General features: G+C 45.7%; 1 protein-coding gene across 1 annotated transcript in view; it reads right to left on the reverse strand.

Moving 5' to 3' along the window:
* The window catches only part of gmds (GDP-mannose 4,6-dehydratase), a 554,149-nt gene extending 538,973 nt beyond the window's left edge, over positions 1-15,176 (reverse strand). Inside the window, exon 1 of the mRNA XM_078427475.1 lies at positions 14,947-15,176. Within this exon, the coding sequence (XP_078283601.1) occupies positions 14,947-15,057 (111 nt within the window). The 5' untranslated portion in view covers positions 15,058-15,176. The remainder of the gene's footprint in view (positions 1-14,946) is intronic.
* Positions 15,177-16,521: the final 1,345 nt, after the last annotated feature.

The raw sequence follows: 16,521 nt of genomic DNA on the forward strand, positions 1-16,521 counted from the left end.
TCAGGTCCCTGGACAGAATGGAGGGAAGACGTGTCGCATTTCCTGCGGTTGCAGGGGAAGGTACCTGGGAGGGGGTGGTTTGGGTAGGAAGGGAGGAGTTATCCAGGGAGTTGCAGAGGGAACGATCTCTGTGGAAGGGGGTAGAGATGGGTAGATGTGACTCGTCGTGGGATCCCGTTGGAGGTGGCGAAAATGTCAGAGGATTATGTGTTGTATGTGATGGCTGATGGGGTGAAAGGCAAAGACATGGGGAACTCTGTCCCTGTTGCGACTAGGTGGAGCAAGGGCAGAGTGGTGGGTACCAAGGAGACACATGAGGGCCTCATCCATGATGGAAGAGGGGAACCCCGTTCCCTAAAGAATGAGGACATCTCAGGTGTCCCGGTATGGAACACCTCATCTTGGGCGCGGATGCGGAGTAGACGGAGAAATTGGGAGTAGGGGATAGAGTCTTTCCAGGAAGCAGGGTGGGAAGAAGTATAGTCGTGATAGTTGTGGGAGTCAGTGGGTTTGTAATAGACATCAGTCGATAGTCTATCTCCTGTGAAAGAGACGGTGAGATCAAGAAAGGGGAAGGAGGTGTCGGAGATGGTCCAAGTGGATTTGAGTGCAGGATGGAAATTGGTGGTGAAGTTAATAAAGTCCATGAGTTCTGCATGGGTGCAGGAGTCATTAATGTAATGGAGATAGAGTTTGGGGATATGGCCAGTGTACACCTGAAACAGTGATTGTTCAATGTACCCTACAAAAAGGTAGGTATAGCAGGGGTTCGTGCGAGTGCCAATAGCTATACCCATGATTTGGAGGAAGTGGGAGGAGTCGAAGGAGAAGCTAAGGGTGAGGACCAGCTCCGCTAGGCGGAGGAGAGTGTTAGTGGATACGCTCTCTAGTTTTAGAATCCTTTACCCATTAAAAAAGACCGAGCATTCACTTTATCCATGTCCCTCATGATTTTGTATACTCCAAAGAAAAAAAAAACCCAGCCTATAAGCCCACAAGCCCAGGTAACATTTTGGGGAAGATAGATTAAAAAAAGCTGGAGTAACTCAGCGGGTCAGCAGCATCTCTAGAGAAAAGGAATAGGTGTCGTTTTGGATCGAGGCCCTTCCTCAGACTGAACTTTTTGTGCATCCTTTTAAAACGTAATGATGTCCTATTTACAGCTGGACAACCAGAACGGTACACAGTAATGCAAGTGTGGTCTCACCAACAGCTGGTATGCCTGCATCAAGATGTTCCAAACTTTTATACTCAAATACCATTCCCAAAGAAGGCCTTCTTTACAACACCGTCCAGCAGACTCACGACCTTTAGGGAAGATGCACCTGTCCTCAAAGACCTCTCTATTCCACCACATTCTCCGGAGCTTTACCATTTACGGTGCAAGTCCTACACTGGTTCGACTGACCACGCCTCAGCCTTGTCAGAGTTAAATTCCGTTTGCCATTTCTTGGCTTACCATTGCAACTAATCTTGATCTTGTTGGAAATTTAGGTAATCTTCTTCACAGTCCACATATACTTTCTGCATAATTTTCAAGAGCAGTGCTTGGAACCCATGTACCAACCATTTAACCCTCTGTTTCGTACAGAAAGGCCAGAGCCTGTATAGGTAGTTCTGCTATAATGCGATAGTTGCGTTCCTGAGAAACATTGTGTTATAGAAATTCATGTTATAAAGACAATTGTGTAAATGGGGGGAAATGGCTTATTTCGGAGCTCAAGAATATCAGACTAGCAAAAACAAAATTATTTTTGAAAATTCCACAGGAAAAAAGAGAGATCTTTTAATAAGTGTGTTTTTTTAACTGCAAGCTAAAAATACTAATGCCTGCATGATACATTGTTCAATAGAGTACCAATGCATAAATATCAACGAAGCATTGCTTGTCAGTTTGATTTGCCAACTGTGGTTACAGTAGTAGTTGCCCTGGTGAGACCACGCCTGGAGTATTGTGTGCAGTTTTGGTCTCCAAATTTGAGGAAGGACATTCTTGCTATTGAGGGAGTGCAGCGTAGGTTCACGAGGATAATTCCCAGGATGGCTGGACTGTCATATGTTTAAAGAATGAAGCGACTGGGCTTGTATACACTGGAATTTAGAAGGATGAGAGGGAAACTTATTGAAACATAAGTTTATTAAGGGATTGGACACGCTAAAGGCGGGAAACATGTTTCCAATATTGGGGGAATGCAGAACCAGGGGCCACAGTTTAAGAATAAGGGGTAGGCCATTTAGAACAGAGATGAGGAAAAGCTTTTTCACCCAGAGAGTTATGAATCTGTGGAATTCTCTGCCTCAGAAGACAGTGAAGGCCGATTCTTTGGATGCTTTCAAGAGTGAGTTAGATAGAGCTCTTAAAGATAGCAGAGTCAAGGGATATGGGGAGAAGGCAGGAACGGGGTACTGATTGCGGATGATCAGCCATGATCACAGTGAATGGTGGTGCTGGCTCGAAAGGCCGAATGGCTTACTCCTGCACCTATTGTCTATTGTCAATAGTTGTGTTGTTAAGACACAATGGTTTGGGAAGTATTTTAGTTCTCCTAGACTATTTTGTGTTTTTAAGACAGCTTCGTTTCTGCTTCTCAACATCCAAAGTAACTTTTAAGTGGTTCTGAAGAAGGGTCCCGACTAAAATGTAGCCTATCCATGTGCTCCAGAGATGTTGTCTGACACGCTGAGTTATTCCAGCACTTTATGTTTTAGCTCAAGATTCCAACTTCTGCAACTCTTTATGTCTACTTTTAAGTTGTTCTCTAGTTCATGATTCAAAACACAACATAACCAATTTGGCTCTTAACATACAAATAGTGTGCCTATCCAACAATGTTGTATCCATCAATCAGAAGTACATAAAGTAACCAGCAAACCGAACCTGCTAACAATCAATGCATAACTCAAAGAGCAACTCTTTTCCTGGTTTGCAATCTCCATTGGTAGGATATATTGTATGGGAAATCTGCAAAGCAATTTGATATTTTTGTAAACCAATATACGATAGGTTTTATATCAAAATTGAAGTTCTTCACTGGCATCCTCTTGTATTGTACTATTCTATCATAATATAATTCCCCCTGTAGTATTCTGCTCAGATTCTGTGCCTAAATATTTAAAGTACCAGCATGAATCAATTAGCATGGTGACCTTGGCAGCATTAAATGTTCAAACTTTTAACAATGCACCTCTACCAACAAATGTCACTGCACCTGTTCATAAGGCTCAGTGCCCCTTTGTAAAATGGCTGTATTACAATAGATTGTCAAATTATTAAAGCTTACAATTCATATTGTTCTATGAACTTTGAGATACAAAATTGTACAGACACTATTTCAAGTAAAAGTTATTATTGACACCCATATCAGGAAAAATTTAATTAAGCCAGATCTATAGTGTTTTCAGAGAGTTAAAATGGCAAAACATAAAAAACATGCAATTTTTGGACACACTTAGATACATCTATATACTAAATCTCTCGTTTGTTATCTTGTTTGTGACTGAACTTCAGCCAAAACAGTACACGATAGTGTGACAATTTTAGGCCCACCTTACTCACCATTGTCACTTTAGTGATAATGCAAGTAGTTTTATTGAAACCAGTGTTATATTTTTTAAGTTATTCACTTTTTAAAGTTTAAAAGGAGGGAAGGGGGAGTGGGGGAGAAGGGGGGTTGAGGAGAGAGGGGAAGGGGGGGGGGAGGACAGGGTGCTGCACCAATGCAGGAGAGGTTTGGGCCCAACGGGTCCACTTGGTCTAATATTACATTAAGAATATCTGTCTGATAGTTAGATTTAGGAATACAGCTCAGAAACAGGCCCTTCGGCCCACCGGGTCCACGCCGCCCAGCGATCCCCGCACATTAACACTATCCTACACCCACTAGGGACTATTTTTACATTTGCCCAGCCAATTTTACATTTGCCCTACAAACCTGTACGTCTTTGGAGTGTGGGAGGAAACCGAAGATCTCGGAGAAAACCCACGCAGGTCACGGGGAGAACGTACAAACTCCGTACAGACAGCACCCGGAGTCAGGATCGAACCCGAGTCTCCGGCGCTGCATTCGCTGTAAGGCAGCAACTCTACCGCTGCGCCACCGTGCCGCCCCGTTATATATGGATTATATGGATATATATGGATTATCATTCGATATGGGCGAGGTGCTGGAAGACTGGAGGATGGCTAATATTGTGCCTCCATTTAAGCAAGGTTGCAAGGAAAAGCCTGGGTACTATAGACCAGGAAGCCTAACGTCTGCGAAGCAAGTTACTGGAGTGTATTCAGAGGGATAAGATATATATATATATGCATTTGGATAGACAGGGGCTGATTAAGAATAGTCAGCATGGTCTGGAAGGTTATATCGCATGGGATTCAAGGAGATCTAGTTCACTGGATAGTGAATTAGCTTAATGGAAGGAAGCAGCCTGTGATCGTGGAAGGTTGTTTTTCAGAATGGAGGCCTGCACTCGTGGTGTGCCTCAGGGATCAGTGTTGGGCCCTTTGCTGTTTGTGCTTTATGTCAATGATATGGATGAGAATGTACAAAGCATGATATGAAAGTTTCCACCATGGAAAAAAAGGTTCTGACTGTGTACTCTATGCCTCTCATAATTTTATGTACTTCTATCAAGCTTAGCTTTAAGGTGAGAGGGACAAAATTTGCTGATAAAATTCAGGATTACATGCATACTAAATATGTAAATAGAACAAAATAGAACAGCTAAAGAATCACAACTGATGGGATCAGCCTGGCAATAAAAAAAATCATGTTCCAGTATTAGCCATATCTCGCCAAGGTATTCTGTACAGCTGGATGCATGCATCAGTCCAAAAATGTGGGAAATTGCCTAATTCACAAAAAAAATAGGACTAATCCAATCCTGCTGATTAATTGTTCAGTCTGAAGGTTCAGACCCAAAACATCACCTATTCCTTATTTCCAGAGAAGCTGCCTAACCTGCTGAGTTACTCCACCATTTTGTGTCAATCTCCGGTATAAACCAGCATCTGCAGTTCCTTCCTACCCAAATAATCTACTTGCATACAATAGCATCATGTAGGAAAACATCCAGAACAGTAACTTCAAGTTGTACCTCCTCATCAATAACCTATTTACCAATGCTCAGTTTTTATTTTGTTAAGATCCTCATTTGCATCCTTGGTCCCATGGACTAAAAACTTGTAATCTAGAGGTAGAAAGAGTGAATGCCCTTGACATTAAGGCAGTATTTGACTAATTGCAGTACTAAAAAGCGCTGGTAAAAATTATGACTATGAGCAAAGAGAACTCCAACTTCAAGAGTCACACAAAACACAAAGAAGATGATAGCAGTTGTTGGAGGTCAATCATCCCAATCTCAGAACATCTTTGCACAAGATCCTCAGAGCAGTGTCCGAAGCCTGCATGTCTTCCACTATTTTACCAAAGTGCCAAGGACTGACCATCCGCAACATGAGAGCCTAAACTCTTGATATTAAAAAAAACATTATTCTCACCAATTACCACTGTCAACTTCCTGAGAGTTGGCCGAAGGACAGGTCAGGGCATGATGGCAAACTCTCCAACTCACTGAATCAGTGCAACTCTAACAATAACCAAGGAAGACTACAGCAGTTTAAGTGGTCGGCTACCCACCGCTTAAGGGCACTTGATGACCTTGCTTGTGATACTTGCAGAGGCAAAGCACTGGAAAAGGCCCTTTGACCCAACTCATCCATGCCCAATCAAGATGCCCCATCTAAGCTAATCCCATTCGACCACAGTCGGCCCACGTCCCTCTAAACCTTCCTATCTATGTACATGTCCAAATAACTTTTAAATTATGTTATTATGACCAACACATCTACTTGCACTGGTAGCTCTTTCTATATACCCACTATCATGTGTGAAAACTTTGCTCCTCATGCTCCAATGAAATATTTTGCCTCTCACCATAAATCTACAGCCTTGATTCTCCTTGATTCTCCTACCCAAAAAAAGGACATCAAATCATAAAATGTACCTAATTAAAAATTTTAACCTGTATTTATCAATTCCATTTTAAAGGTAACAGAATAGTGATCACTGGTCCAATTTCCTAAGAGTAGATTGAGTGTTGCCCTCTCCTATTTAGTGCGCTATACTTACTGCCTGAGGAAACTTTTCAGAATTTGACAAATTCCACCCATCCCAGTCTATATTGGGAATGTTAAAATCCCCTATATGACACAGCCCTGACAATAAAATGATGTTAAAGTTCGCTTTTTCTTAAAACAGACAACACACAATGGGTTAGGTAGACCAACACAAACTTTACTATATCAGCCAGCGGGAGTGTCGGGGTACAGGAGTCAAGTAAGCAGCAAGCACTTGACTCCCAAGCTATCACTCCAAAGAACAAAGATGTTTTATACTGTATAGATCAAAAAGACACATTCCTAAAGGCATGGTCCCGATATGCTGCAGTCGGTTCGCACCTTCCCGACAAGTCTGAGATTGTCACTCTACATCAAAGAGCAATAACTTGATAGCCAGGTACATCAAGTGAAGGACAGGGAAGACACATTCCTAAAAGCATTAGTGCTGGTCCCAATATGCAGCTCCTCTGGCTTGTCTCAAGTCAAGTCAAGTCAAGTTTATTTGTCACATACACATACAAGATGTGCAGTGAAATGAAAGTGGCAATGCCTGCGGATTGTGCACAAAAAAGAATTACAGTTACAGCATATATATATAAAGTTAATAAGTTACTATAGTGTAGACAAAAATTTAGTCTCTGGAGTTATAAAAGTTGACAGTCCTGATGGCCTGTGGGAAGAAACTCCGTCTCATCCTCTCCGTTTTCACAGCGTGACAGCGGAGGCGTTTGCCTGACCGTAGCATCTGGAACAGTCCGTTATTGGGGTGGCAGAGGTCCCTCATAATCTTGCTTGCTCTGGATCTGCACCTCCTGATGTATAGGTCCTGCAGGGGGGCGAGTGTAGTTCCCATGGTGCGTTCTGCCGAACGCACTACTCTCTGCAGGGCCATCCTGTCCTGGGCAGAGCTGTTCCCAAACCAGACTGTAATGTTGCCGGACAGGATGCTCTCTACAGCCCCAGAGTAGAAGCAATAAAGGATCCTGAGAGACACTCTGAATTTCCTCAGCTGTCTAAGGTGGTAAAGGCGCTGCTTTGCCTTACCCACCAGTGCGGCAATGTGCGTTGCCCATGTCAGATCCTCTGTGATGCGGACTCCCAAGTATTTAAAACTGCTCACCCTATCCACAGTAGACCCATTTATCTCCAGTGGCGTGTACATCCTTGGATGTTTAGCCCCTCAAAAGTCCACAATCAGCTCCTTCGTTTTAGTGACATTCAAGAGGAGGCCATTGTCCTGACACCAGAGTGCCAGATCAGCCACCTCCTCCCGGTAGGCCTTCTCATCGTTGTTGGAGATCCGGCCCACCACCACAGTGTCATCAGCAAACTTGATGATGGAGTTTGAGTTGAACCTGGCCACACAGTCATGTGTGTACAGGGAGTACAGCAGGGGGCTAAGGACGCAACCCTGGGGGGATCCTATGTTCAGGGTGAGGGAGCTAGATGTGTGTTCCCCCATCCTGACCACTTGGGGCCTGGCGGTGAGAAAGTCCAGGACCCAGGCACACAGAGGGGTGCTAAGCCCCAGTTCCAGCAGCTTCTCAACCAGTCTGCTGGGGACTATTGTGTTGAATGCTGAACTAAAGTCAATGAACAGCATCCTCACATAGCCCCCCTGGCTGTCCACATGAGAGAGAGCGGTGTGTAGAACCTGGGAGACCGCATCATCCGTGGACCTGTTCGGACGGTATGCGAACTGTAGTGGGTCCATGTTGCGAGGAAGGAGGGCGCAGATGTGCTTCTTGATTAGCCTCTCGAAGCATTTCATGACAACCGAGGTGAGGGCCACCGGTCGGTAGTCATTTAAACACGCTGGAGAGGCATTCTTCGGCACCGGTACAATGTTGGATCTTTTGAAGCATGCAGAGACCACGGACTTGGCCAAGGAGAGGTTGAATATTGTGGTGAGCACTGGAGCAAGCTGAGTAGCACAAGACTTTAGTACTCGCCCAGATATACCATCTGGGCCTCCAGCTTTCCTCGTGTTCACACGCGTCAGAGCCCACCTCACCTCATGCTCGGACACCGAGAATGTGTGCACATCCCCGGCGGTGGATCCCCCTCCAGCCTCGCTAGCCAGCGCCCCCTCGGTGCTGTTTTTAGACGGCGAGCTGGGAGTGTTACCCGTCTCAAACCGTGCATAAAAAGAGTTCAAGTCATCAGCTAAGGAGGAGCCAGCACTTCCGGTTGAGGGGGTGCTGGACCGGTAGCTAGTTATAGTCCGTAGCCCCTGCCAAAGGCGCCTGGTGTCCTGCTGCTCATCTCTGCAAACATGTTAGCTGTCTGGGCTTACCTTTTGAAGTACACATTCTTTTAGCCACATTTTCTTTAGTCAAGTATCTCTGCAAGGCAAGGCTGGGTAGCCAGCTTTATCAATGATATTGCCCTGACTTCATAGGTATTTCCTGTTTTTTTTCTATTTTGGATCTCCAGCACCTTTGTTGCTTTGCTATTGGATGACCTGCAGAGCAAGTTGCACTGCTATTTTAGCTGGATGACTTCCAAGAATTTCAGTCACTTTCTCTTACTGACAACAAAATCTGAGGGGAACAGAAATTTTCCAATTTCTGATCGGCATCAATCAGTTGTGCAGCATACTCCAGATTTTTACATTAATGATTTTCACGGAAGCAACACACTTGCCCCACTAAAAGATCAACTGAAGATTCTGGTTCTTTGCTCATTTTAACGCATTGATCTACAAGTTCCAACCAATCTAAAGGAAGGTTATGAAACACTCTGTTTTACTTTAGATGCCAATTCAAATTTCTGGAATATTAAAATGAATATTGTATTTTTAAGATGTTACATTTCTTTGTGGTACAGGTTATATGATTGCAAGCCAACAAATCAGAATGTATTCCATTAGTTGGAACAGATCTTGCACGATAAAATGTACTTTACTTATTTGTAAAAAAGTATTAGTGGCAAAGAAGGTGTATGATATGCTTGCCTTCATTGGTCAGGGCATTGAGTACGAGAGTCATGATCTAGCTCGAAAGGACTTTGGTTAGGCCACATTCGGAGTACTGTGCACAGTTCTGGTCACCTCAATACAGGAAGGATGTGGAGGTTTGAGAGAGTATGCAGAAGAGGTTTACCAGGTTACCTGGATTAGGGAGTATTAGCTACAACAAAAGGCTGTACAGACTTGGTGATTTTCTCTGGAATGCCGGAAGTTGAGGGAAGACCAGATGGAAATATATAAAAATTATGAAAGCAAAGTAACAAATGAATGGTAATAACTGGCTGAAAAATCCATGCCTTGTAATGTATTTGATACCTGTATATCAGGATCATCGGTGTTTAGTTAAATTGAAGCTTTTATAATAATAATACATTTAATTTATTGTGATATCATGAGAGGTAGAGGCAAAGAGGGGAGATACATTTCCTCCCGGTGGATGCAACAAGGACTACAAACCATCATGGCTGCCAGCAAAAGACTACAAAACCCATAGTCAGCAGGCCTGCCTGCCCTGCTTACACTGATTGCTGCTGACACTGATTGCTGCCCAGCTGAACCAGATGAGCTGATTGCCTCAGTGAGAGAGCTAAAAGGGAAGGGAAGCAGTGTATTTAAAAAGAGAGACAACGACTGGAGCAGACGGGGAGAGAAGCAGTGTTTGAGTTATATTTTGTAAGAAGGCAGCAAGCTACAGTTTTGATTTAACTACCTGTTTTGGGTTTGTGTACCTGTCTGCAAACAATTAAATTTACATGTTTTTGGAAAAGACTAAATATATGGAATTTAAGTTTGAAAACAAGAACTTTTCTGTCTTCATTTCCGGCACCCACACCTCCCAACCTTCAAGAGAAAAGCTCCCGACCTCTCAAGACATCACATTATATAGCGCTTTACAGGATACTCAAAGACGCTTTACAGAGCAAACAAGACATAAAAACAAACAAACAAAAGATTTGTCCTCACGGAGAAGCGGCGAACAAACAGCGCCAGCGTCCTCTCACGTCAGGGTCCGGCAGTAAACAATAAAGAACACAAGACACACAATTACAATTTAACACAAACAACCATCACAGTGATTGCTCCAGGCACACCCTCACTGTGATGGAAGGCAAAGAAAAGTCTTATCTCCTCCTCATTCTTCTCCCGTGGTCAGGCAGTCAAACTGCTGCCTCGAGGCGATCGAGGCTCCCGACTTTTGAAGCCCCCGCCGGGCGAAGGAAAGTCCTAGGCCGAGCCGAGCAGGCCGATGAAGGTCCTAAGCCCCCACTGGGCGATGGAAAGTGCCGCGGCCGAGCCACGCAGGGCGATGGAGGTCCTGCGAGCGGGTCAATCGAACCTCGCGCTTCGGGGCGGTCAAAGCTGCTACGGCTGGAGCTCCCAAAAGCCGGTCGCCAGCCAGGGACCTGCGAGCTCCCGATGTTGCGGTCTGCAGGGCCCACAGCCGAAGCCTCCGTGATGGTAAGTCCAGGCCCTGCGACCGGCGTCTTCAAGGTCGATCCCAGCTGGAGGCCGCCAACTCAGTGTTAGGCCGTAGCGCGAACGGAGATACGACACGATAAAGGTCGCATCTCCGTTGAGGAGGAGATTAGAAAAAGAGGTTTCCACCACCCCCCACATATACAGAGCTAAAAAATAAATCAAAACATACATTTAAACGATAACAATAGACAAAGACAAAAAAAGACAGAGACTGCCGGTGAGCCGCAGCTGCAGGGCGCAGCCACGCCCACCAATGAATAATCCACAGTGATGAATGGAATCTTCTAAGATTACAGAGTCATGCAACTTAGAAGCAGATGCTTTAGCCACCAAAGACCAAGCTAACCATCATGCACCAACCCACACTAATAATCCTACTCATCCCACTTTTATTTGCCCAGTTCCCTCCCGATTCTAGCACTCACCTATACCAGGGACAATTTACAGTGGCCAATTAATCCATCACTTCAAGCACATCTGTGCTATGTGGGAGTAAACCAGATGCAAATCATTGCAGTCACAGGGTGAAAGAGCAAACTCCACACTGACAACACTGGATGTCAGGATTAAACCCAAGTCCCTGAAGCAGCTGTTCTATTAGCTGTGCATGTGTGTGGCCCACGTTAACTGGTGGTTTCTGACTTACCACCGCAAGCTATTATTCTCTGCATGATACAAGTCAAAGGATGGTGACAGAGATCCGTGTAAGTTTGTCAAAAGCAGCTTTGTCAAGGAGAAGAGCGGGATCCTGAGAGTACCTGTAAAGGAACTGGAGGAGCACCCGAGGAAGGCATACACCGACAACCTGAGGCATGAACCAGTCACCATTCCAGATGACATGCCACCTATTCACCCACCTGAGCACCAGATGGACACAACGCCTCCAACATGGAAGGAGGTGGAGAACACAGTTAAACGGGCAAGAACAGCATCAGCCCCAGGGCCCAATGGCATTCCATACAGGCTCTATAAGAACACCCCTGGTGTCCTGAAATACCTCTGGAAGTTAATGAAAGTGGCATGGGGGAAAGGAATCATACCTAAGGCATGGCGAAGGGCAGGAGGGATCCTAATTCCCAAAGAAAAGAACTCCTCAACTATTAGCCAATTCCGCCAGATCAGCCTTCTGAATGTGGAAGGAAAGATCTTCTTTGGTGTTGTGACCCAAAGACTCTCAGCAGTTTTGCAGAGCAACAACTTAATTGACACGTCAGTGCAGAAAGCAGGGGTACGTGGTTTCTCAGGATGTCTGGAACATGCAAACGTCATCTGGCACCAGATACAAACTGCCAAGAAATAAAAGAGAGATCTGCATGTGGTTTTCTTAGATCTTGCCAATGCCTTTGGTTCGGTGCCCCATGAGACTCTTTGGGCAGCTTTTAACTTCTTCCAGGTCCCAGAGGTCACCACAAAGCTGGTAAAAGCTTACTTCCAGGACCTCCAGTTCTGCGTCACAACACAGGACAACACCACCACCTGGCAGCACCTTGACGTTGGCAAAATGGCGGGCTGTACCATTTCTCCCCTGGTTTTCACCATGGCAATGGAGCTCATCATTCGAGCTTCACAATGGGTGGTCGGAGGGGAACGCTCGAAGAGTGGGTTGCATCTTCCTCCAATCAGGGCATACATGGATGACATGACCACGATAACAACAACAAAAGCATGCACCAAACGCCTGCTGGATAAACTCCAGGAAAACATCAAATGGGCATGAATGGAGATTAAACCCAGCAAATCCTGCAGTATTTCCATCGTCATAGGCCGGCTCACTGATGAAAGGTTCCACGTCAATAACAAGACAATACAAACTGTCCTGGAGAAGTCTGTCAAAAGCCTCGGGCAATAGTACACCGCATACCTCAAGGATGCAGAGCAGGTAGAACAACTCAGGCAGGATACAATCAGTGGCAAATCAACAAAACTGCTCTCCCAGGGAAGCTGAAACTTTGGTGCCTTCAATTCGGTCTGCTGCCCCGACTATGTGGCCAATTCCCATCTACAAGGTCATTTTATCCCATGTCAACCAGCTGGAGAGACTGATGAACTCACAAATGAGGGAGTGGCTTGGGCTACCGAGATGTCTCAGCAGCATAAGGCTCTATGGGAATGGAGCCGTCTCACTGCCAGTCTCAAGCCTGGTGGAGGAATTCAAATGCGCCAAAGCAAGGCTGGGACATGACACTAACAGAATCCCGGGACCCAATAGTAAGAGGTGTCGCTCCAACCCTAGCAACAGGGAAGAAATGGACTCCAGCAGCAGTGGTACTGGACGCAAAATCCACCCTCCGACACCGGGACATAGTGGGCCATGTCCAACAAGGCCGAGGGGGCTTTGGCCTGGGAACAATGAAACCTACCTGGCAAAAGGCTACTCCAGCTGAACATCGGCACCTGGTGGTGGAGGAGGTGCGCCACCAAGAAGAAGCAGCCAGGTGTGCCAAAGCCATGTCCCAAGCCAAGCAAGGCCGCTGGATGAGGTGGGATGGCGTTGAGAGGAAGATCACATGGAGTGAGCTGTGGAGCATGGAGTCAAGTATGTTGAGCTTTATTATCAGAGCCACATATGACGTCCTTCCCTCTCCCACAAACCTAAATCGTTGGCTGGAAGAGGATTCAGCCTGCCCCCTGTGTGCAATTCCAGCAAACCTCAAGCACATCCTGGTCGGTTGTAAGACCAGCCTAACATAAGGCAGATGCACCTGGCGATACAACCAGGTGTTGAAGTGTTTGGCAGCTGAACTAGAGTGCGGGTTACCACCAACGCCATGCCCATCAATGCCCAGATAACATTCCCACAAATACCATCCTTCATCCGGGAAGGAAAGAAACGGAGGAATCTCAACTCATGCCCACTGAACGCAGCCAGGGACTGGGAAATGCGTGTTGACCTAGGCCAGAGGCTTTCCTTCCCAATTGAAATCGCAGCTACCAACCTGTGACCAGACCTCGTCCTCTGGTCCAACTCCTGTCGGCGTGTTTTTATCATTGAGCTGACGGTCTCCTGGGAGGAGGCTGTGGACGAGGCATATGAAAGGAAAAGGCTGAGATATTCCAACCTTGTAGTAGAGGCAGAGGAGCGAGGTTGGAGTGCAAGAGCGTCCAGTGGAGGTGGGGTGCAGGGGCTTTGTAGCCAGTTCCACCGCAAGGCTCCTGAGGGAAGTAGGAGTCAGAGGGCAGGCCCAAAGGAGGGCCATCAAAGAACTTGCCAATGCCGCCAAACGGGGCAATCATTGGCTGTGGCTGAAAAGAAGAGATGCTGTCTGGGCTGCCACATAACCATCTAGAGGCTAACCATAAGACACACACACCCAGGTCTGATCACCCTGCGGTGGGCCCGCCTCGACTGAGGGTGTCTTGTGATAAAAGGCCAAAACACCCAGTGACGTTGAGGTTCACAACTGAAGAGGTGTCTGAATGGTAGCAACATCACCTAGTGGTCATCCCCAAGAACAACAAGTCAATTGTAGTGCAAAACCTTAGGGATTGTAACATCCAGTCCTACTAATCAACCAAATGGCAATTGCTTCTCAAAACATTTTCAATGTCACGTTCAGCCAATTTTCTATGTATTATTACTGCTTGCAATGATATTTGATCAGGTGAATGAAAACCACAATAAAATAAACATATACTTTGCAGGTGCCAACTACCAGTGTAAACTAACTTATATATTATTATATATTGTCATTTGAACACATTCATTGAGCCAATTATAAATACAAAGGAACAGAACTCCACAAAGACATAACAATAAGCGGTCAACATTTAGCAATAACACTGAAAAGATGATATTCTTATCCAATTATCACACAGTTCAATTTATTAATTTATTGTTCACCCTTATTATTTTTTAAACAAATTCAACATACATTATAGATCATGTAAATAATGACAAAGGGAAATTCCCACAATACAACAGTTCGACTAATTTGTGTACCATAAATTATGATCATAGATTCATTACCACTTATGCTCCCAAGGGGGTGAAGAGAGAGATATAAAGTTTTCCCAATGGGTTTTAACGCGTGTAGATTACAAATAAAATAAAATCTACTGGCTTGTTGAACACATGAACAACAGAAGCAAAAGTCTTATTCACAAAGTTTAGTTGTCTGACTTGGCGGAGGGAAAAGGAGCGATGAGTAGATTCATCCAAGATATCCTGATGCACATATCAAATTAATCACCAAAGTACTATGCTGGAAATACAAGGACACTTCAGAGAAATGGGGTTCAGGTCAGAGACCAAATAAAAGCAAATTACAGGGCAAATAAAATTAAAACATAATCGATCTTCAGCCGATAATGTGTAGGCTGGCTGCGGTTACATACAACCTAGGAGGATGCAGGAATCCATGTGCCGGGAATGTACCTGCCCAGTGATGCCGGTGATGATGGCCACTTTCTTCCTTCCATTGGCGCTTCCAGATGAGGCGGCCGCGCCGTCGCCGCTCGCTGCCGATGCACACTTCAGCCCGTCCATCGTTGACCTGTTACGACCTGACTTGCCAACCGCTACCAAATTCACGGCTCCGCGTCCTGAAATTATGCGACTCGCACTTCCGCGTCGCGAAGGAAGCGGCCCGGCACTCAGTAGCAACGGGCTGAGCTCGGCGCCGCCCCCTAGTAACAGGTCTGTCCTGCTGCGCAGCTACCCTGGTCCTCCAGCTGCAGGGACACCTGGAGGCAGCAGCGATCCTTCCACTGCACTGCACTGCGATCAAGGCACTACTCCATTGGGGAATCACAGAAAAACTGAAGATGCCAGGAATCTGAAATACCAACTGGAAATGCTGGAAATATTCAACAGGTCAGGCAGCATGTGTGCAAAGAGAAACAGTTAACATTTCAGGAATAAGTAGGATTTTGTAGCTCTTATTATTAGTTCATAAATTCATAAGTGGTAGGAGCAGAATTAGGCCATTTGGCCCATCAAGTCTAATCCACCATTCAATCTTGATTGAATTATCTCTCCATCCTAAACACCATTCTCCTGCCTTCTCCCCATAACCCCTGACACCCATACTAATCAAGAATGTTTGGAGAACAAAGCTGAGCTCTGTGGCGCTGACGATGGCTGCCACGGTGTACTGCTCCTTGCTGTTTTGTATGTATTTGTTCGTTTGTGTTGTCTGCGGTAATCCCACAAAGATCACTTTCATGAGAGAGGATTCTGTTTGTGGACTTTAGCTCTGCTTTTAACACCATTGTGCCAGAGCTACTACACTACAAACTCTCCCAGCTGACTGTGCCTGAACCCCTCTGTCAGTGGATCATCAACTTCCTGACAGACAGGAAGCAGCATGTGAGGCTGGGAAAGCACATCTCGGACCCGCAGACCCTCAGCATAGGAGCTCTGCAAGGCTGTGTACTCTCCCCTCTCCTTTACTCTATCTACACCAACGACTGCACCTCCACAGACTCCTGTCAAGCTCCTCAAGTTTGCGGATGACACTACCCTGATTGGACTGATCCAGGATGGGGAGGAATCTGCCGACAGATGGGAAGTGACACAGCTGGTGTCCTGGTGCCATCGCAACAACCTGGAGCTCAATGCTCTCAAGACAGTGGAACTAATTGTAGACTTTTGAAGAGATCCCCCTCCCCTCCCCCCACTCACCATCAACAACACCATAGTCACATCTGTGGAGTAATTTAAGTTCCTTGGAACCATCATCTCCACGGACCTTAAATGGGGGGGCCACCATCGACTCCACAGTCAAAAAGGCCCAACAGAGGATGTACTTCCTGCGGCAACTGAGGAAACACAATCTGCCACAGGCAATGATGGTCCAATTCTATTCTGCTATCATTGAGTCCGTTCTCACCTTCTCCATCATGGTCTGGTTTGGCTCAGCCACCAAGCACAACATCCGGAGGCTACATTGGATCGTTCGCAAAGCTGAGAAGGTTGTTGGCTGCAACCTTCCCCACATTGACGAACTGT

Source organism: Rhinoraja longicauda, chromosome 2 (genome assembly GCF_053455715.1).
Source record: "Rhinoraja longicauda isolate Sanriku21f chromosome 2, sRhiLon1.1, whole genome shotgun sequence".
NCBI lineage: Eukaryota > Metazoa > Chordata > Chondrichthyes > Rajiformes > Arhynchobatidae > Rhinoraja > Rhinoraja longicauda.